At 31.9% G+C, this 23,702-nt stretch overlaps 2 protein-coding genes across 3 annotated transcripts; one reads left to right on the forward strand and one right to left on the reverse strand.

The window, feature by feature from the left end:
* The first annotated feature begins 2,239 nt into the window (after positions 1-2,239).
* LOC115706556 (glycosylinositol phosphorylceramide mannosyl transferase 1) lies at positions 2,240-6,666 on the forward strand. The gene is made up of 5 exons (XM_030634244.2): positions 2,240-3,052; positions 3,860-4,256; positions 4,990-5,153; positions 5,260-5,330; positions 6,195-6,666. Exons 1-5 carry the CDS (start codon positions 2,856-2,858, stop codon positions 6,353-6,355), a joined length of 990 nt encoding a protein of 329 aa, XP_030490104.2. The 5' UTR covers positions 2,240-2,855; the 3' UTR covers positions 6,356-6,666.
* A 985-nt stretch (positions 6,667-7,651) lies between these two features.
* Positions 7,652-10,524, reverse strand: LOC115708141 (uncharacterized). 2 transcript variants are annotated; one of them, XM_061103537.1, is made up of 3 exons: positions 10,336-10,524; positions 8,436-10,061; positions 7,652-8,222 (listed from the first exon to the last, which is right to left on the reverse strand). In XM_061103537.1, the coding sequence occupies exons 2-3, from the start codon at positions 9,689-9,691 to the stop codon at positions 7,967-7,969; spliced, it is 1,512 nt and encodes a 503-aa protein (XP_060959520.1). In that variant the 5' UTR covers positions 9,692-10,061; positions 10,336-10,524; the 3' UTR covers positions 7,652-7,966. The 2 variants fall into 2 exon arrangements, with proteins under 2 accessions (XP_060959520.1, XP_030492204.2); XM_030636344.2 differs by having other exon boundaries at positions 10,390-10,520.
* Positions 10,525-23,702: the final 13,178 nt, after the last annotated feature.

The following is a 23,702-nucleotide window of genomic DNA, read 5'->3' on the forward strand; positions in this document are numbered from 1 at the left end:
GGCGAGGTTTAAACTCGAGGAGTCTCTCATTGACATCTCAACTTTTCTTGAAAAAATTGAGTACACGTGTCTGTTGGGTTTTATGCCCTAAATAAAACTCCATTTCAATGTTATCCATTTAATTCAACATCAATAAAGAAACAAAAGTATTTTTCATTCATTTGTGTATGTTTTGGTTCATCTTATCAATTGCTTGTCTATTTGATTTATAAATTCATCTGAAACCCTTTTCACATACTTGATCCTGTTTATTGTGTTGTCAACACATTGGAAAGTAAACATGACTATGTGAATAAAGATTCCTAGATTTATCAGACACAGGGTTTTACTGATATGATAATCTACAATAGAGTTTACTTGCATTTGGAGAAATGCTATGTTCTTTCCAGAGCATTGGTTAAAGTAAAGCTCAGGTTGGGTGCATGGAGTATGCATCGAAAGAGACCGATATTGAACTTTGACATAGATTTATTAAACTTACCGTAATATCTATTCAAGTCAATATCGCCTAGTTGATCCTAGATCAAATGATCTTAATCCTGTTATGATTAGGCTCAATCTCAATAGTGTTATTCGTGTTCTTTGATTTGTTAGTTAAGTCTACTTTTGGGTCAGGGTGATACGTACATTTTGGGAACACGGTAGTGCAATTGAGTGGGAGCGCTAACATAAACATGGAATCTATAGCTTCTATCTGGCGAATAGTAAGTAAAGGATGATCTCCTTCGAGCTTGACCAAACGAAAATAAATGGTGGAGTACTCATTTCACATAAGCTGAAATATCATTTATACGGGGTTAAGTGTTTTAAGGATAAAATACATTGTAGGGTGTAACGGTAATTTAATCCCTTTACAGTGTAGATCATTCATATAGAGGATCATTGATCAAATTAGGATTATAACAATGGATAACTAATGACGTGTCTATATGGTGGAACATATAGAGCGTTCTATATACTGAGAGTGCAATTCTAACTTCTATGCTTGGATTCAACGAAGAATTAATAAGTCAGTGAATTTAGGTTATAAATTCTTGATCTGCTTATTGGAAGCTTGGATATATAGACCCATGGTCCCCCCACTAGTTGAGATAATATTACTTGTAAGACTCATTTAATTGGTTTTGATTAATCAATTATAATTCTCAAATTAGACTATGTCTATTTGTGATTTTTTCACTAAGTAAGGGCGAAATTGTAAAGAAATAGTTTTTAGGGCATATTTGTTAATTATGATACTTTGTATGGTTCAATTAATAAATATGATAAATGACAATATTATTTAATAATTATTTATAGTTATTAAATAGTTAGAATTGACATTTAAATGGTTGAATTTGAAAATTGGCGTTTTTGAGAAAATGAGATGCAGAAATGATAAAACTGCAAAATTACAAAAAGTGAGTCCCAAATCCACATACCCATGGCCGGCCACTTTTATAGGCTTTATCATATCATATTTTCATTATTTTAATGCCAAATAATTCAAACCTAACCTAATGCTATAAATAGATAGTGAAGACTTCAGGAAATTTACACTTTCACATCTGATTTCCTTCACAGAAAACCTGAGCCTTCTCTCTCTAACCTAGCCGCCACCTATACTCTCTTCTTCTCTCTTGAATTTCGAACCTCTTAGTGATAGAGTAGTGCCCACACACAGCAAGTGATACCTCAATCATAGTAAGGAAGATCGTGAAGAAAGATATTCAACAAGAAGGAGTTTCAACACTAAAGCAAGGAGAGAAAGAGATCCAGGTTCAGATCTTGATAATACTCTGCGACAGAAAGGATACAAGGGTTAGAGATCTGAACGGAAGGAGACATAATATTCCGCTGCACCCAATGTAAGGTTTCTCATACTTTATATGTGTTTATTTCATAATCGTTTTAGAAGTTCATATTTAGGATGTTAATCAACATACTTGTGAGTAGATCTAAGATCCTGGTAATATAATTTCCAACAATGTCCTCCAAACAGGAGTCTAGTCTCGAGTTTCTAGGTGAGAGAAATCTCACTATAACAGCTAATATATAATATGAGGAGTGTTATTATAAATTTTTTATTATAAACTCTTAATAAATCTACGTACCTAAAAATATATGTTATAATATTATTTTTTTTTTTCAATTTTATATAACTTTCTAAAAATTTAAAGTAATTAACAGTGAGATTTGAATGAAAAAAATATTTCTAACATATTAAAACTAAATTATAATAGAATGCTGTAATACATATAATTATAAATCACCAATTACAGTTAGAATGTCTTCATACTCTATCAAATTCTCCACTTGTCAAAATAATAATAATAATAATAATTATAATGAGGATTACCTAAATTTTCAGTCAAAATAAATTTCTTGTGAACAGAACCTAGGTTGTCTTAGGGGTGGCCCACCATCAGGATCTGAGAAATAAATAAATAAATAAAAAACACGAGTTGTTTGAGTACGGAGTAACGGAGGTTTTGCCTCGACGTACACGATATTGCGTGGACAATCGGATCAGTGACATCATCACCACCGCCGAAACGTTTTGAATCTCCGCCTTACGTCGTCGTTTTAGAGGGTGTACCAACCCGTTCCCAACAACCGCGTCGCACCGTAACATTTTCCTTTTTCTTTCTCGACCGGCGAGTGAGGGTAGAAAGAATGTTTTAGAACAAAGGTGGTGAGTCTGGTGACGACGATTCATTCCGAGTCGACTCGTCTCTGAAACGCCCTCTTCTTCGCTCGAGCTCGAGCGAGTCGGCTCGGGGGGAGCGAATAGGTCAGTGGTAGCTTCGCTCCTGAGTCTTTTCTTGATTCTTGATTATTTTCTTGGTGCTGAGCTAAGAACGACGGCGGCGGTCATGAGAACTGGTTTTGTTAACCGTCGGATGGTTCAGAGGTTCCGGCAGGTTGCGATCTCAACTGTGGGATCATTGAAGATCAAGCTGCTCTTGTGCTGTTGTATCGGGTTTTCGCTCATCGCAGTGGCTAGCCGTGCGCCGGCCTTCTTGGGATGGACCGGCTCCAGTATCTCTATGCCTCCGATCTCTGATTCACGGTTAGTATGGTCATTTCCACTCTTAATATTTTCGAATTAAGCAGTTAATTATTTTAATTAATTAGTATTTAAGTCCAAATCCGAGTTCTTAGTATTCGAATGGTAAATTTTTCGCTGGATTTTTTTTTTCTTTTTTTCTTTAAAAAAGGAACTTAGATTAAATTCTGTTTTTTGCCTACTTTGGAATGTTTTCTAGCACAAGGAAGTGGCGTAAAATGATGATATTTCCAGTTTAGAAATTTTCTTTTATTTTATCAGAAGATTAACTTGAATTTTCTGTTAAGAAATGGGGTTCACATCAGTTTGTTTTTGACATTTGGGTAAAATTGTTTTTGTAATGGCCAAGTTGACAAATGAAATTCGGAAATTGTCTTTTTTTTTTTAAAAAAAAAATGAATTTTGGAAATTGCTGCTGCTTGCCTTTCTAGAAATTTTGAAACTGATAGTATTGAAATAGCACTATATCATCAGGATTTAGATTTTGAACACTTGGAGGAATGTAGCAGGGTACTGAACATTGACAATGGTGGTAGCATCGAATTTTTCATAGGGGAAGAGTTTTCATCGAATTATGAAGTATGTACTGCTTATAGATGAAAGATTTCTGTTTTGTGGTGTGGACATAAGATTACAGTGGTCTTATCTCCAAGGTCTACAACATAACTTAGGGATTAACTTCTAATGTATTATTCTTGGTTCTTACCTAAGATGGGTGTTTACTTAATTACTTTAGTTAAAGTTATTTATATTAAATTTGAAAGTTGTAGTTCTTAAGCACTCCTACTTAACGTTATAATTTGTTGACAGGAAAGGATATTCCATTGTAATGAATACATGGAAAAGATATGATCTTTTGAAGCAGTCAATTTCTCATTACACAACCTGTTCTGGGCTCGATTCAATACATATCGTATGGAGTGAGCCTGATCCTCCATCAGATTCTCTTAAAAAGTTTTTAAATCACATTGTAGAATCCAATGCTAAAGATGGGCGACTTGTTGAATTGAAATTTGATATCAATAAGGAAGACAGTTTGAACAATAGATTCAAAGAAATTACTGATTTGAAAACAGATGCTATTTTTTCGATTGACGATGATGTTATATTTCCTTGCTCTTCAGTTGAGTTTGCTTTTAGCGTTTGGCAAAGTGCACCAGATACAATGGTGGGATATGTACCTCGCATTCATTGGGTTGACTCAACGGTACGGTTTAATTCCATGTATTTTTTTTTCCTCCATATGGCACTATTTGTTTCTGCTATTCATTTTCCAAGCCATATGCATAAAAAATAATAACTTGTGAAATATAATATGAGGTGCAGGTTTGTTGTTGGTCTTATGTATGACTTGGCTTGTTGTTGCTCTCTGTTTTGTAAAAGAACGCAATCTCCATGTTGGCAACATTGTCCTGTAACTTAAAACTTAGTCAAAAGTCATGAACCGAGTACAATGATTTGAATTGATTTTTTAGCTGCATTCTCATTGTTAGAAGCTCCACATGCACCTTTATGCTCACTAATCTAGTTCTGTCTTAAGAAAATTGCCTTCAAAGGTCTTAATTTTTATGTTGTGATATTTTCTGTCCTTGTGGAAACATGAGCAAATACTTGTAAGTTAAAGTTTTATAGATACACGTGAAAATGTAATCTTGGCTTTTGTTGCCTATGCCACTGATGGAACTATCTAGCTTACTCATATTTTGCATCTCATAGCATAGCTGGATATGACAGCTATACATGTATCTTTTTCTCAGCTAAACTTGGATTTAAGCTTCATTTAACTTTTGCTCTGTGTCTGCAATATGATTATAGTAGCTCCATTATGTGATCAACTACATTCTTTCATAAGAGTTCAGCTACTTGTAAATATTTCTGTGCAATATGATTCAAATACCCCAACTTGCCATCATTTTTATTAATTTTAATTTTAAATGCAGAAAGACAATTTGGGTAGTTACATTTATGGTGGATGGTGGTCTGTTTGGTGGACGGGCTCTTACAGCATGGTACTCTCTAAGGCTGCTTTCTTCCACAAAAAGTATCTAAGTCTTTATACAAATGAAATGCCAGCTTCAATCAGAGAGTATATAACCAAAAACAGGTCATTCTTTGGTTAACTTTGTTTTTTTTTTTCCATCTTTACACATTATTTCTTTTAATCTAATGATACGTGGTGTTATAATTCATAAACGTATTCTATTCACCAGGAACTGTGAGGATATTGCTATGTCTTTTCTTGTAGCAAATGCAACTGGTGCTCCCCCTATATGGGTAAAAGGTAAGAGTTTATATCTGATACTTTTTTTGGGTAAGAATATCTGATACAAATTTATTATTCATATTTTCTACATTTTCTTAGTCTTTACATAATGCTCTACAGTTCTAGTAGTAGTATCCTATGTTGTTCAACGAACTAAATTTTTGGATTTGTGGTTGTTGTAATTGAAATACTATGGAAATATGATTACTATCCCAACGGGTCTGTTGGGAAATCATACTTTGTTTAAATAGGCTTGCTAGCATATTCATCTTGAGGCTACGCTTTTCCTTTTGGTTTGCTCATTTGTCTTCATATACATAGATTGATGAATAGGTTAATAAGACATTGCTTTCTTCTTAATATAATTTCATCATGAGTTAAAATGGGCCACATGGTTCATACAAATTATATGACATTTGGAGCTACTATTAAATAAATTTAACTCTCACTATGCTATATAGATTTTTCCTGGAAATATGTGAATAAAAATACAGTGGTTAATGGGAGTTTTGTTTCTAGCTTACAGAGTTGCCTAGTTATACTTTGTTTAAATTTGACCATTAGAAGTATCCTAGGGAGTTTCATTAGCATATCTAGGTATCAAAAAGAGTACAATAATTTTTTCGGCCTCTCCTAGAATTTTGTTGCTGCATTATAAGATTGTGTACGGATGCCTTCTGCATTGAGACTGTTTTATCAATTTATCAGGTTTAGAACAGGCTTCAAACCAACAAATTGATTGTGTTTGGCTTCAAATAAAAACATGTTTGCTACATTTTGTACATTAATCTCTTTCCCCCTTTCCTACTTACCATTGCTGGTTTCGTCTTTTATGTACTTGCTCTGATATCTAATAGTCTGTAAATGGTATTGGCTCTGTAGGCAAGATATTTGAGATTGGTTCAACAGGTATTAGTAGCTTGGGAGGTCACAGTGAAAAAAGAACTGAATGCGTTAATAGATTTGTTGAGGAGTTTGGAGGAATGCCATTGGTATCTACATCAGTTAAGGCGGTTGACAGCCGCAAAATCTGGTTTTGGTGATGTTAGAGAGCGAGTAGCAGCTACCCTTTCAATTGCTAATTGTAGACTTGGTTTGGTTTTGCGGTTCTTCTGGGGTTCGACGATGTATAATATGGAAAATTTCTACGTAATTGATGTATTTTTGAGATAGATAGCTTACATAGCGTCCTTATTGGATTTATTTCTTGTATTCTTACCATGTAACATGGCAGTTGCCACTTAAGATGGTTACTTTACTACTCACAGCAATCACTCTCATTTTTTTTTTGTTGTAGTTAACAATGTCTCCTACTTTTTGATCTTATATGATTCTCTGTTAATATTTTCTGAAATATCAAATTGAATCCTTCAAGTGATCTTTTTCCTTTTCCTTTTTCGGGTCAATTATATCGCACAATTTTGATTATTACCTACAACATGTTTCCTACTCAATCAGCTACAGATATTGAAACATATAACTCTAATCAAATTAGATTAATAATCTCGATTTAAATAAATAAATTTGAATGAAGCCCAGTAACATTTTAAGGCAATGCAGGTGTATCGGGAAGGATAGTGTTTTTCTTTCTTCCAGAAAACGAATGGTGGTGTGTAAAGTTTAAAGTGAAAAAGTTAATTTGACATTTTTCCTTTAGAAAGAAAAATCAATTTGGAAATTTTTAGTCTCGAGTAAGTCGTGTCATTGTAGGGAAGTGTAATTTGTATTTGTGAGAGAAAGGTCTTTGTAATACTGCTATCTATTTTTCTTTGAAGCTTCCAACTAAGATGAAAGAAATTAATGTCCCGTAGACTTTAAGAGATTATTCAATCAGTTATTAAAAAAGAGATTATTCAATATCTACTCTTGAGGAAAAAAGACACGAGCTTTTACCTTTTACGTTTCTGTTTTGTTTTATTAAAACTAATTTTTTTTATTGGTGATTGACCTTATTCTTAAGAGTTTTTTATCTGATAAACACCCCTGTTTCAAAGCTTATCTTCCTACTCTCTAATCCCATTTAGCAAATCTGTTTGTTGAAAGGTTCCATATTTGACTTGAACTAACACCCTTCAATATTTTCTTGTTAGTTAATCCAACTTTCTTGCCTAACTCATTATTCTAGAGTCTAGGCTCTTGTTTACACATTAAATTTTAGCATGACCACTTTTTCTGATTAGTGGGAGCAGACCCCATCTCCAGTGTTAGAACTTTACAATTCAAATATCTAATATCGTTTCAAATCCCCACCAAAATCAAAGAACTTCTTCGTCGATTAGAACAAGTTAGTGTTAATCAATATGTATATTTTTGAAGATTAAATAAGCAAGCAATCTCAACAAGTGAAAGTTAAGAAGTGTGATCTATTAATTTGACTCAAAGCAATATTAACTTATTACAACCACAAGAGAAGCAGCGGCAATATTACTAGCCGTTATTCGTTTGCCTACATAAAATTATTGTTAAGCCGATCATAAATTCTCATAGTGTTTTTTTTTTACATCTCGTATTGTACTAATTTAATTTCCTTAACCACACTTGGGAATACACAGCTGGATCAAATTATGACCAGGAAAATTTCTTTCCCCAAGTGACCACCTTTGAGAGATTATACGTAAAACAAAGAAGAGCAGAAGCAGAGCTACAAAACTAAATTACAAAACTTTGTGGCAGTTTTCATGGGAAGAATCCAGAGGAAAGCAAGTCTCATCACCACCAGTGCTCCATAGGAAATTGGCGTATTTAGAGGCATGGTAAGAGTTATTTGACTCCATTGCCATAGCCTGTTGATACCGCTCTTCAGCTCCCCAAAGGTCTTTCCTTACAATCCACAAGAAGTCCGCATACCGGCTCAAAGCCTCTGCATCGGGTGGCTCCGCCTCCACAGCACGCCGGAAGCACTCCTCAGCTCTTCAGAAACATCACAACCAACCGTAGTTAGTGAAGTTGGAAAATGAAAAATATGGCAATGATTGAATCAATCATTCATTGCCAAATACTTATTGAACAGTGACTTCAATTTACTAAAAGAGTAACACTAAGGTAATGTTTTAGATATACTGTTTATCCCAGAAGATTTAAACACTTGATATAAAGATTTAAATAGAAGATAAGGAAGCTCACCTGTTATTGTCATGGTAAACGAGATAGAGAAATTGTGCATAATTAGACAGTAGAAGAGGATTGTTGTGTTCACGAGCTAGACCTATCTGGTATGACAGATCAGTTCTGAAGTGGTGTTCATAATCATCTTGTTCAAGCTGCACATTAAACGGAGACACCAATTGTTGTAATGTTTCCTGATCAAGGGCTTCACCCCATGATTCTGCTTGCATTTTTAAAGCTTCATCCAAAAATGAGTCCCACAAATTAATCTCCTCCTTGTCCATATTCAACTCCTCTATCCCCAAAAATGGAACCTCATTTCTATTGTCATTTACAAAATGAGGGAACTGGACTGAACCCTTCGTTCCAATCCCTAAGGAATTTGCTTTGTCCCCATTATAAGAAGGCAAAGACATAATTGATCCACAATAAACGTTATCATACATAGATTGTACAATAAAATTTGGTAAAAGGATCATCAAATAGACCATGAGAGTAGGCGTTCGAGAAAAGACATTCTGAAAGAGCCAAACAAATGAGACATTCATGTCTCTCTGCATCTTGGTTATAATCTCTTGCAAATCTTCATCATAAAGGTTTTCCCTTAAGCTCAAAGCACAAGTCTGAAGCTCTCTTACCATGAAAACCATACAAGAGAAAACCTTGCTGACAGAGCAGTAGGTGGAATCTTCAGTTTTTCTATATTTCTCTTCCCATTTTCTCTGTTTCCTTATTATCCGAAGAGACAAAGGAAGTTCAATGCTGTTGGCCTTTCTTTCAATGCTAGCTCTCACAATTTCTGTTCTTTCTGGCCATTTAGGTGGTTCTGGCTCAATACCAAGCAGTGGAGGCCGTGAAGAATCGAACTTGAAACTCGAAAATGGAATTGGAAAACTGTTGTTTTTGTAATTTTCTCCATCTGGGTACTTCAAATTCAGATAAACTTTAGTGCTTTCATCCTTCTTTTCCACATCATCATGTTCTTGTTCATCTGGAAGACTGAGTTTTTGAGGCAATTCTTCAATCTGATTCGAAAACTCTTCATCTGAGAAATCACCAAAACTAGCTCTACAAACTCTGGAATGCCTCAAACCAAAAGAGTCCCAAGAACGAAGTACTAATCCATGAGTCAAAGCTGGACTTTTTCCAATAAGTTTATTTGGAAAAGAAATTGCAGGTACTTCGGAAGAAGAACAAGAAAAAGAAGAACGAGAAAGGGGAACTCTACACTGTAAGCTTTGGCCTATCATTGGTGAAAAAACTCCAAATCCCATTATCTTATTTTCACAACTAACAAATAGCTTAAACAATTACTCCTGATCAATACCAAAAATCCACCAAAGAAAAGGAACACCCCTCCAAAAAGAAAGAAAGTTCCTTTTTTTTTTCTTCCTCTGCTGAATATTTATTTCAAAGAATAAAAAAGAGGAACCAAAAGTGGTAAAAGGATGAGAAGAGAAGAATTAAATAGAAGTCAAAATCAAAATCCCATGATACCCGTGTCAAAGGTTGTCATTTAACTCTCAAACAAGAGTGTGATGCTTTCTTTCTTTCTTTCTTATAATCTAAACCCGGAACCATACTCCATAGTCCATACCGTACGAGGTCCAAAACCAGCCTCTACAAGTAGCAATTCAATCCCACCTGAAAAAAAAGAGAAAAAGAAAGAAAAAAGATAACAGGGATAAAGACCCATTTAGTCAGAGATCACGATCTCATGGCACTATTTGACAAAAACATTATCAGTCTATTCTCAAATAATAATATCAATATCAAATCTCCTCACAAATCCTATTATATATAATTATAATGTATATACGAAAAAGGGTAAAGGAGAAGAAGAGATATTTATCAAATTTAAATGATAAAATTTGAAGGTAGAGGACTAAAACACTCATTCTTGATTTTAAATAGATACCGAAAAATGCTAAGTTGGTGATGAATGTGGCTTCCTTACATAGGACAAACGTACCCATTACTTCACCTTTATCTGAAATATATATTTTATTTTCACACAAAGATATGAGATTTAAGTTTCAAGAAAGAAGAAAACCTCTCAATATTTTTTTTTGAAGAAAAGGAGATGAATATTAACAAAAAAGAGTTACAAAACCTAATGAACTTTTCAGTGATTTGTTGGCCGCACGAAATAGACAATTACGGTGCATGCAAAAGGGCTGTCAACACGTGTGAAGTTAGATGGCACGGTGGTGGTACACGTGGCTTCTTGTCCGGTAGTTCACGTTTTCGAGTGTGAGGTTCAATTCAACTTTTTCACTACATGGGTGGACTGACTCAGTAAACTTCACAAATATTGATGAAAAACTACAGACATTCATTAGCCTTGGGGATGGACACCTAGCATTAACTTTTTAATTTTTCTTGTTTTCTTTCTTACAAATAAAATGGAAAGGAAAGAAATTATTTTAAAAAAGTATAATACAACTTTAATTTCTTAAAATTTAGTTAAATAACATTTTGTATTTTTTTTTTAGAAAATATCCACTATTATAAATTAGAGAAAATCATTTATAATTGTAAAAAAAATAGCTGAAGGAATCATTTCAAACCACATACAATTATTATCTAACACTAATGCTTGTTTAGCCAAACCATGAGCAACTTGGTTCGCATCTCTACGTACATGAGACACACAAACAGATTGGAGAGAGGATAAATAATTTTTAATGTTTATCACCAAATCATGAAAATGAGATAAAGTTGGTGAAGGACAGTTGAGTGAGTTCGCCAAGATTAAGGAGTTTCAATGAAATCAAAGGCTATGCTATATTGATGCACCCACTTAAGACTAGAAAATAAGGCTTTAGCTTCCATCTCTTGAGGCTGAATCTTCCCCATAAAGGGCATGGAAAGAGCAACAATCACTTGGCCATTAGAATTTCGGACAATAACACCAACACCAATTTTATGTTTCGATTCATCATATGCCGCATCAATATTCATCTTATTTTGCTGCAGAGGAGGGGGCTGCCAGCAGGTTGAGATAGCAGCAGTAAGCTGCAACTTTTGCCCATATTTCAGTCAGTTTCTGAGCAGCCTTGCCATGGAGAATATTGTTGCGATCATTCCAAATAAACCACATAGTACAGATCATTTGTTCAAACTCAAACTTAGAAGTATTAGAAGATAAATGGGTAAGATAATCTCCTCTATATAACCAATTAGCAGAATGAAAATTGATACAAAACTCGGTTGCCTTCCATACAGATTTAGCATGTTTACAACTAAAGAGTGCATGCCCCACAGACTCCCACGCATTCGAACATCTACTACAGGCAGCCGAATCAATGATCTTTCTATGAAATAATGCAGAAGCAACAGGAAGAGCATTTTGACTCAGGCTCCAAGCAAAGATTTTCACTTTGGAGGGTAGTTTTAAATTCCATAAAACTTCCACCATGTTTCTTGATTGGAAGAACTAGAGGGCTAGTGTTGATCCTCCAAAGAACTAGCCAAATGGTACCCAGATTGCACTAAATACTCCCCAGTGCTGGTGTAGTGCCAAACCCACCTGTCATTGTTGGGTTTTATGCCCTAAATAAAGCTCATTTCAATATAATCAGATTTACTTATTGATAAAGATCAGAAATAACATTTAACGTTGCATGGTTCACATGATTTATTTCATGATTATATGTGCATAATGTATGAATTCTATTTAAGTCCAGAACATATCAATTTGTTAATGATTATAGTGTTGTCAACACAGCGGAATATAATCTTAATTATATGTTCGAAAGTTTATTCCCTGATTTGTCAGTTCACTGGATTTAGACTGACATGATAATCAGCGATAGGTATTCTTACACCTTGGATAAGTGTTATGTCCTTTCCAGGGCATTGGCAAAGTTTACCAGTATCGGATGTATGGAGTATACATCGGAAGGGACCGATATTGAATTTTGATTAGATATATTAAAATTTACCGTAGTATCTATTCAATTCAGTATCACCCGTTGATCCTAGATCAAATGATCTTAATCTTGATATGTTTAGGTTCGATCTCAAGAGTATTATACATGTTCTTTGATTTGTTAGTTAAGCCTACTTTTGGGTCAGGGTGATACGTACATTTTGGGAACATGATAGTATAATTGAGTGGGAGCGCTAACATAAATATAGAGTCTATAACTTCTATAGGAATTTAGAAGTGAAACGATGATATCCTTCGAGCTTGGCTAAACAGAGATAAATGGTGGAGATCTCATTTCACTTCGTTAAAATATCATTTATACGGAGCTAAGTGTCTTAAGGATAAAATACATTGAAGGTGTAGCGGTAATTTAGTGCCTATTCAATGTAGATCATCTATTAGAGGGTCATTGATCAAATTAGGATTATAATAATGGATAACTAATGACGTATCTATATCGTGGAACATATAGAGCGTTCTATATACTGAGAGTGCAATTCTAAGTTCTATGCGTGGATTCAACGAAGAATTAATAAGTCAGTGAATTTAAGATATAAATTCTTGATCTGCTTATTGGAAGCTCAGATATATAGACCCATGGTCCCCATACTAGTTGAGACCATACTGCTTGTAAGACTTAGTTAATTGGTTTTGATTAATCAATTATAATTCTAAAATTAGACTATGTCTAGTTTATGAATTTTCACTAAGTAAGGGCGAAATTGTAAAGAAAAGAGATTCTAGGTTTATTTATTAATTAAGAGACTTTATATGTCTAATTAATAAATATATTAAATGATAATATTATTTAATAATTAATTTTTAGTTATTAAATAATTAGAATTTGCATTTAAATAGTTAAATTAAAAAATTGGCGTTTTTGAGAATATTGTTGGGTTTTATGCCCTAAATAAAACTCATTTCAATATAATCATATTTACTTATTAATATAGATCAGAAATAACATTTAATGTTGCATGGTTCACATGATTTATTTCATGATTATATGTACATAATGTATAGATTCATCTGAAACCCTTTTCACATACTTGATCCTGTTTATTGTGCCGTCAACACATTGGAAAGTAAACATGACTATGTGAATAAAGTTTCCTAGATTTATCAGACACAGGGTTTTACTGATATGATAATCTACAACAAGAGTTTACTTGTATTTGGAGAAATACTATGTTCTTTCCAGAACATTGGTTAAAGTAAAGCTCAGGTTGGATGCATGGAGTATGCATCGGAAGGGACCGATATTGAACTTTGACTTAGATTTATTAAACTTACCGTAAAATCTATTCAAGTCAATATCGCCTAGTTGATCCTAGATCAAATGTTCTTAATCCTGTTATGATTAGGCTCAATCTTGAAAGGCTATTCGTGTTCCTTGAATTGTTAGTTAAGCCTACTTTTAGGTCAGGGTGATACGTACTTTTTGGGAACACGGTAGTGCAATTGAGTGGGAGCGCTAGCATAAACATGGAATCTATAGCTTCTATCTGGCGAATAGTAAGCAAAGGATGATCTCCTTCGAGCTTGACCAAACGAAAATAAATGGTGGAGATCTCATTTCACATAAGCTGAAATATCATTTATACGGGGTCAAGTGTTTTAAGGATAAAATACATAGTAGGGTGTTACGGTAATCTAATCCCTTTACTGTGTAGATCATTCATATAGAGGATCATTGATCAAATTAAGATTATAACAATGGATAACTAATGATGTGTCTATATGGCGGAACATATAGAGCATTCTATATACTGAGAGTGCAATTCTAAGTTCTATGCGTGGATTCAACGAAGAATTAAATAAGTTAGTGAATTTTAGTGCTAAATTCTTGATCTACTTATTGGAAGCTCGGTTATATAGACCCATGGTCCCCCCACTAGTTGAGATAATATTGCTTGTAAGACTCATGTAATTGGTTTTGATTAATCAATTATAATTCTCAAATTAGACTATGTCTATTTGTGAATTTTTCACTAAGTAAGGGCGAAATTGTAAAGAAAGAGTTTATAGGGGCATATTTGTTAATTATGATACTTTGTATGGTTCAATTAATAAATATGATAAATGACAATATTATTTAATAATTATTTATAGTTATTAAATAGTTAGAATTGGCATTTAAATGGTTGAATTAGGAAATTGGCATTTTTGAAAAAATCAGATACAAAAGGTGTTAAAATTGCAAAATTGCAAAAAGCAAGGCCCAATCCACTAAGTGTATGGCTGGCCACCTATTGTAGGTATTTTAAGTTGATTTTTTCATTATTTTAATGCCATATAATTCAAATCTAACCCTAGTGGAATGCTATAAATAGATAGTGAAGGCTTCAAGAAAATAACACTTTTCTTCTGAGACTTTCTGAATCAGAAAAACTGAGCCTTCTCTCTCCCTATCTGGCTGACCACTCCCTCTCTTCTTCTTCTTCAATATTTCGAAATCCTTAGTGATTAGAGTAGTGCCCACACACATCAAGTGATACCTCAATCATAGTGAGGAAGATCGTGAAGAAATATCATCAGCAAAGGAGTTTCAGCATCAAAGATTCAGAGAAAGAGATCCAGGTTCAGATATTGATAATGCTCTGCTATAGAAAGGAATCAAGGGCTAGATATCTGAACGGAAGGAGTCATATTATTCCGCTGCACCCAATGTAAGGTTTCCTAAACTTTATTATATGTGTTTAATTTATCGTTTTAGAAAGTTCATATTTACGGTGTTAATCAACATACTTGTGAGTAGATCTAAGATCCTGGTAAAATAATTTCCAACAACTAGCCTCAGAGCCATGGTAATTGATTTACTTGCAAGAAATTTGGACTTTAAAACGATTGTTTGTATGTTTTTGGATGGTATCATGTTGTATTGAGTGTTATTTGATGATTGATTGATGTTTGTAAATTTTTGTGAAAAATAATTGCGATTCTGTTTCTGGAATTATTTTTATTGGATAGTATGGAAAAAATTAAGCAAGTTACTTTTTTACAGAACTCAATTTTGATTTTATTTGAATTAGTTATGATTTTTTGAAGATTTGAAAAAATCGGAGCTGTGCTGAAATTTTCTTGCGATCGCAAAACTGTCCGTACAGTTCACAATTTTTTCGTTTTTCTTCGATTTTTCATGCTTTTTCATGGAATTAACTTCCGATTTTGGTATAGTTTTGTATTTATACTATTACTATTCCTAATTCAATTCTAATTATCATTTTGAATTAATTTAATATTTTTTAAATTTAATTCAAGATATTAGTGTAATTTGAATTTGAATAGAATTAGTATCCATCTTCTTACTTAAAAATCTATCTTATTTTAAAATTTGATTATATCTTATCTTATTTTAAATTTAAAAATAAGATATTTATAATCATGTAATTTTTAAATGATATAAGATATTTTGCTAATTTTTTAAATTTTGTTATTTTATTTATTTAAATTACATTTAAAATTTGAAAAAGATATTTATTTATCTTTTCTAATTTTTTTTATTTAATTGTTATTTATAAAATAACATTCAAAATTTAAAAGTAGTTAGCAAATTTTTGAAATGATATTTAGGTTGGTTGAAACCTAATTTTTCAAAAATTGTAGGTTTAATTTTAAATTTAAATTTTTTTTAAATTTCGAATTTTTTCAATTTTTTTTTTAAATTTTCGAATTTTTTTTTATTATTTAATTAATTATTTTCGAAATTAAATATTTAATTTAAAATTAAATAAATCCTACATCCAACTATCCAACTAACCTTGTTGCAGGAGTATGATTTTAGCTTGTTTGTAAGTTTTCAAAACCTATTATTACTTGATTGCAAATAGCCATGGTTACTTTTTGCCAGATCTAATGATCTGATGGCTCCCTTGGTCAAGATAATAATTTGTAACAGGTATATTTACAATCTTCTTTCATCTGTGTATGGCCTAGCAACATGATAGGACCCATCCAAAGTGTGCATGTGTGAGCCTATGTGTTTAATTTGATTATAGATACATATAGGTTGTTGTTGCTAAAATAAATTATCATAGTTCTTGATAGAATTTATTTAGGCCCATTTAGTTATTGGGCTTATTCAATTAATAACAGTTGTTCTTATTAAGGTTAAATTCCTCTCTTTTGGGCCTTGTGTGAGAGTTGGGAGCCATAGAAGTGGGTACGACATACTGAACCCAACACCCCCTCACATGAACCACCCCAATTGTGAAGGCCCATTTGCCTGATTTGAACAACTGTACTAGGTTAATTACACTAGTTTAACCTAATAAAATTGATTAGCAACATAAATAATTTCATTTATTTTGAAATTAATTTAAGAAAATTATATTTTAAAGAATTCTTTATTCTAAGCTAAACTATATGTATTTTCTTGTATTTAATTAAATATAGAATTATAACCATCTAGATTCTTTGTGGAACTTAATTTAAATTTTTGATTAAATATTCTTATTTAAGTTGATATTTAGTTATCTACAACTAACCAACTTAAATCTGAATATCTTTTGAATTTCAAATTTCAAAATTAAGTTGAGGAATTTTAGGCATTGGTTATTAAGATTCTTTAGATATTTTTTAGGTTAATATCATTTCGAATATTAACTTAAAATGGAATATTTTCAAATTAAGTGGTTACAACTTAATTTTTGATATTTAATTAAATTTAAATTTGAAAAATATTTAAGTTCTAGATTTTTTCTAATACAACTTAAATTAGATATTTTTTCAAATTTTGTGGAAAAGATACTTAGTCAAATAAGATATTTTCTAGATAGTTATTTCTAGACTACTTATTATTTCTAATATTAAATAGGAAAATATTATAAATTGTGAAATTAATTATTTAATTAATTTTGGTACAATTTATTTTAAGTATATTTTTCCTAGTATTAAACTAGAGATTAATAATTAAGCATTCTCTACACTTAATTATTTATTTCTTGAATTTAATACATTTAATTAATTTGAAAATTAAATATCTAAGTTGATTTTTATCATCATACTTAAATATTTCTTTTTCATGACATTTAATTAAATAGAAAATTATTTTTAGTTGAAATTTATTTTTTCAACTAAATTTAAATAATTTTCAAAATATTTTTTTTCTTCTTTATTTTATTAATCAAATTTCGAAATTGCATTTCTTAAATGCTGGAATTTCAATTTTATTTGAAAAATAGATTAAGTTGTAAATTAATTATTTATTTTAATTAATTCTTGGATCAACTTAAATCAATGATTTTTTCATTTATTGATTAATTTAAAATAAATTGAATTAAAGTATATTATTAGAAATTGAATTAATTAGTCAAAGGAAAATCTAGATAGGTGATATTTTTGCTTGAAGTATTTTTCTAGTATATTTAATTAAATAGAAAATTAATATTTAAGTTGATTTTCATCATCATACTTAAATATTTGAAATTTTTCTTATATATTTAATTAAATAGGAAAATTATATTTTTTGTTGTAAATTAATTTTTTAATTAATTTTGGGCCAACATTAAATTAGAATAATTTTTCCAGGATTAATTTTTTTTTATTTTAACATGCATTTTCGAAAATTGTATTCTTAAATACTTTAATTTTTCGAAATGCAATATATATTTATAGAAAATTAAATTTGAGTTGTAAATTAATTTATATTAATTTTGTAACAACTTAAATTGAATATTTTTCTAAATATTTATTGGAAATTATTACTAAGATGGAAATAATTCATGTTATTTTTATATCCATCTAAGTAAAATTTATAAATATTAAATTAAAATTTATATTTAGAATTTTTCATTCTAAATTGGAAATTTTAAATAAATATATATATTTAAAATAAATAAATTAAATAAAGAGAATCAAAGAAAATACAACTCACTTTAAATAATGAGCTTGATTATTATTAAGATATTCGATCTCCATTGTTGGTCTTACAAAAGTTAAATGTTTTCAATATAACCTCGAGACGCTAGACTTCGTCCCCCTATGGATGGTTATTCGTTGAACGCATTTAACACCGTAAGATTTCATTTGATAAGTGTTTTGTGAGTTTTCGTCTCTATTTAGACTCTCCCCTACGGTGACTACTTAGAGATAAACTCATAAAACATGAAATAATGGTGGAAGCTCATAAAATGAGAATAACCTTGACTCTCGCCTACCGGGACAACGTTGGATTCTTATTTTGATCGAATACAAGGTTGCTAGAATGGTTTCTATTTTAGATGAGCTGACAACTCTATTCAATAAATGATGCTTTGACTCTCGCCTACCGGGACACTGTATCAGTTTGTTGAAAACCTTGGAAATTATTTAGGATTGTATGTTTTAGTATTTTCACTAGTCATTCCTACTTGCTATATGTTTATAATTTCTGAGTTGTGTATGAATTTATATTGAACCATGTTATTTTCTGTTATTAAGTTGTAGTTTAATTTCGAATCTTCATTGTTGGTCTAACATGTTTGTTTTTCTAATGAGATAAATCCCTAATGGATTTTCACCATTAGACATACATAATAGTGTAAGATCTCGAAAGATAAATATTGTATATGCAACATCTAGCTGTTCATCAATTGATGACACCTTAGACTAGTATTTTTACAATATGAAACAAGAAGATTACATAAATAAGATTACTTTGTCTTTCGCTAATCGAAGCATCGTTGGATTCTTATTTATAAACGAAATTATCCTAATTCCTCTTAGCTTATTCATTTCGAATTAGCTTTAAAAACATATCATTGGATGAATGGTCTATAAATCATTTCATGTCATTATATTTTCTCTTAAGAAATTAAATGACGCATATGATTATAATCCCGAAATTCTATTCCCAATTGATATAAATCCTCAATCTTAGAAATCTCCTGCTTGTATGGGCAAATCTGACTTAGAGTTTGTATTAGTAGTGGTGGTCCAAGAAAGAATTACTCATTATATTTGGTTGAATTTAAGTTTTTGACTTTAATTTTAGAATCCAAACAGAAATTTTCTTATATTTCTAATTCCAGATACAATACAGTTACACTTTCTCAAGTGTTTAATATCCATCTTCTATTACTGGATTAAAACTGTATGGAATATGAGTTAGTATTTCTGTGACCAGAATCCACTTGAAATATTCTAAGAACTCTTTGATGTAACTATACCTAAGTCATCAAAAGACACTACCACATTTTTTTTAATCTATGGCATTTGTATCTTGTTCATAGTGGATTTGACAAGATCGATCTCTGCAAAGAGTTAATATGCCTATATCCACTGAAAGTAGTTCATCTCATTCGCAGATGGATGTACATTCAGGGGTGGATATGAGTTTTTCGTTGTATTCTTAAAACGATAACTCTAGATTATACCTTTTAGCAAAGAAATTTAAAATGTTTAAATATTTCATTAATTTCTAGCAATGGTTAAAACCATTAAGGTAAGTGGTTAAAGATCTTGCGAACTGATAGGGGTGGAGAAATAGTTAGTAGATATGCAGTTCAAAGATCATTAAATTGATTTTTGAATTATATCCAAACTTACCTCCCCAGAAATTTTGAGTTGCATGTTAATGATTAGTTACTAGTCGTTGCCTAATTCCTTCTATGGTAATACAATTTCAGAATGATGTAATGGTTGTATACTTAATGTAAAACATTACTAGATTCATGGATGACCTAATCAAAAATCTTAAGAAAAGCTAGAACTGTTAACCATGGTTTATTAGCTTTTCTAAGTGATTAGGGGTGGACCATCCCATTGTCAATAGATAAGAAAGTGTTTGTTCAAACAAATACTACTTTTCTAAGAAAATGACTAAGTCTGAAAAACAAGTAGAAATTAAAGGAGATATTTAATTCTTGATTCCAAAAGTGTTCTATCATCTTATATAACATATGATGATCCCACTGCCTCTGTTGTCTTGTCACAACCGAAGAGATCAATACCATTTAGTTTTCTTAGACATAATTCACGGTGCCTTGTCGTAGTGGGAGAGTTTCTAGGAACTCACCTTCTTATGACTTGGGAGACACTAGTGATTAAAATTTATTGTGAGTTTAAACAAGTAATGGATTGTCAAGATAAGAAACTAAGAAGAAAGCCAAAAGAACTATGGTTTAATCCATTCACATGGAGTAACCTAAAGTTTTCTATTACAAGGACATAAAAGGAAATTTTCGTTTATAAGTCCATTCAATAGACTTAACAAAACTTCTTGTTCCTAGTATTATAGGTTTGAGTTTATCTAAACCTATGGCTTGTGGTATACCTGGTAATTACTTACTCTAATGCAAGCAACTTACTTTAGTAAGATGCTGAAGCATTTTCTTTCTAATGGCAATCTATAGAAGCTTCACAACTTCTGAGGTATAGATTTTATTTATCTAAGGAAAAGTCTTAACTATTCCAGAAAAGATAAAGCCATGAAAGAATTTATTATATCAACAGTGAGAGGTCTTAGATATGCTTTTGTATGCCTTAGACCAGACACCTGCTATTGAGTGGGAGTAATGAGTAGGTATCAGATTAATCCAGGAGAAGAACATTGGAAGACAATCAAGTAAATCCTAAGATTAAGAAGAGGAACTATATGTTAGTCTATTAGGGTGTGTTTAAAACTCTTAGACTACACCATATCAGATTTCGAAATTTGCCTTTGTGCTAGTAAATTTTTCTGATAAGATGGTGGTTACTCTGGGGGTGGAATAGTGATTTTGGAGAAGTGTAAAAACCTATCTGAAGTCTCTAGGTCTACCAGAGAAGGACTGAATGTTAAGGTTGCAGGAAATGTACTTATTCAGTCTAAGGAAAGTTCTATACATTTTTGGCATCATTCCAAATTGCCTTAAACTACTAGTGTTAATTTCCCGATTAACCAAAAGTAGTTGCCAAAAGGTATAGAATCCAGTATCCCAAGAGAGTAGACATATAGAGAGGAATTTCACATTATCAATGATTTTGTGATTAAAGGAAGAGTAATAGTGGAGAAAAGGTTGTGTTTAATTCAACCTTTCAGATCCTATTACGAGGAGTTTACTATTACTACACTTGATTTGTATATCAAGGTGTTGAGATTATTTGAAACGCACTTTTTGTTTTATATTAGTGCAAGTGGGAGTTTGTTGGGTTTTATGCCCTAAATAAAACTCATTTCAATATAATCAGATTTACTTATTAATATAGATCAGAAATAACATTTAATGTTGCATGGTTCACATGATTTATTTCATGATTATATGTACATAATGTATAGATTCATCTGAAACCCTTTTCACATACTTGATCCTGTTTATTGTGCCGTCAACACATTGGAAAGTAAACATGACTATGTGAATAAAGTTTCCTAGATTTATCGACACGGTGGTTTTACTGATATGATAATCTACAACAAGAGTTTACTTGTATTTGGAGAAATACTATGTTCTTTCCAGAACATTGGTTAAAGTAAAGCTCAGGTTGGATGCATGGAGTATGCATCGGAAGGGACCGATATTGAACTTTGACTTAGATTTATTAAACTTACCGTAAAATCTATTCAAGTCAATATCGCCTAGTTGATCCTAGATCAAATGTTCTTAATCCTGTTATGATTAGGCTCAATCTTGAAAGGCTATTCGTGTTCCTTAAATTAGACTATGTCTATTTGTGAATTTTTCACTAAGTAAGGGCGAAATTGTAAAGAAAGAGTTTATAGGGGCATATTTGTTAATTATGATACTTTGTATGGTTCAATTAATAAATATGATAAATGACAATATTATTTAATAATTATTTATAGTTATTAAATAGTTAGAATTGGCATTTAAATGGTTGAATTAGGAAATTGGCATTTTTGAGAAAATCAGATACAAAAGGTGTTAAAATTGCAAAATTGCAAAAAGCAAGGCCCAATCCACTAAGTGTATGGCCGGCCACCTATTGTAGGTATTTTAAGTTGATTTTTTCATTATTTTAATGCCATATAATTCAAATCTAACCCTAGTGGAATGCTATAAATAGATAGTGAAGGCTTCAGGAAAATAACACTTTTCTTCTGAGACTTTCTGAATCAGAAAAACTGAGCCTTCTCTCTCCCTATCTGGCTGACCACTCCCTCTCTTCTTGTTCAATATTTCGAAATCCTTAGTGATTAGAGTAGTGCCCACACACATCAAGTGATACCTCAATCATAGTGAGGAAGATCGTGAAGAAAGATCATCAGCAAAGGAGTTTCAGCATCAAAGATTCAGAGAAAGAGATCCAGGTTTAGATATTGATAATGCTCTGCTACAGAAAGGAATCAAGGGCTAGATATCTGAACGGAAGGAGTCATATTATTCCGCTGCACCCAATGTAAGGTTTCCTAAACTTTATATGTGTTTAATTTATCGTTTTAGAAAGTTCATATTTAGGGTGTTAATCAACATACTTGTGAGTAGATCTAAGATCCTGGTAAAATAATTTCCAACAAATATGGGATAGAAAAATGACAAAATGGTAAAATTGCAAAGTGGGCCCAATCCACAATCCATGGCCGGCCACACTTAGTGTATTTTACCATTTATTTTTTCATTATTTTAATGCCAAATAATTCTAACCTAAACCTAGGTGGTTACCTATAAATAGATAGTGATGACTCTCATTCACACTTAACTTTTGTTAACTTTGTTAGATGAAATTTGAGCCTCTTTCTATTCTCTATAGCCGAAACCTCTTCTTCTCTTTTCTTCTTCAATAATTTCAAAATCTTTGAGTGATAGAGTAGTGCCCACGCACATCAAGTGGTATCTCAATCATAGTGTGTAAGACTGTGGAAAATCTACCAATAAGAAGGAGATTTAGCATCAAAGGAAGGAGAGAAAGAGATCCAGGTTCAGATCTTAGTGATGCTCTGCTACAGAAAGGAATGAAGGGCTAGAGATCTGAACGGAAGGAGTCATTATATTCCGCTGCACCCAATGTAAGGTTTCTTAAACTCTTATGTGTTTATTTCATTATTTTAGAATTCATATTAGGATGTTAATGAAACATACTTGTTAGTAAATCTAGATCCTGGTAAAATATATCCAACAGTCATGCAGGTTGGAAAATGAAAGTGGGATAGTGAGAATATATTCAACATTAGCAGGAGAGAAATGTTGCAGTAATAGTGAGATATTCCAAGTCCTATTAGTAGTAATATAGGTGGAGACACAAGTGTCATTGCTGCCCGAAAATTGTAGGGGAATGAAGTCCGAATTACGAGGTATCCAAGGATCGACACCACTATGAATTGTAGAACCATCTCCCACTTTCAATCTCAATCCCTTAAGTAAAAGTTCACGGCCCCAGCAGATACCTTGCAAAGTTAGAGAGGACATACCACCCTTCTTAGCACCCAAAAAGTC

Source organism: Cannabis sativa, chromosome 1 (assembly GCF_029168945.1).
Source record: "Cannabis sativa cultivar Pink pepper isolate KNU-18-1 chromosome 1, ASM2916894v1, whole genome shotgun sequence".
Taxonomy (NCBI): Eukaryota; Viridiplantae; Streptophyta; class Magnoliopsida; order Rosales; family Cannabaceae; genus Cannabis; species Cannabis sativa.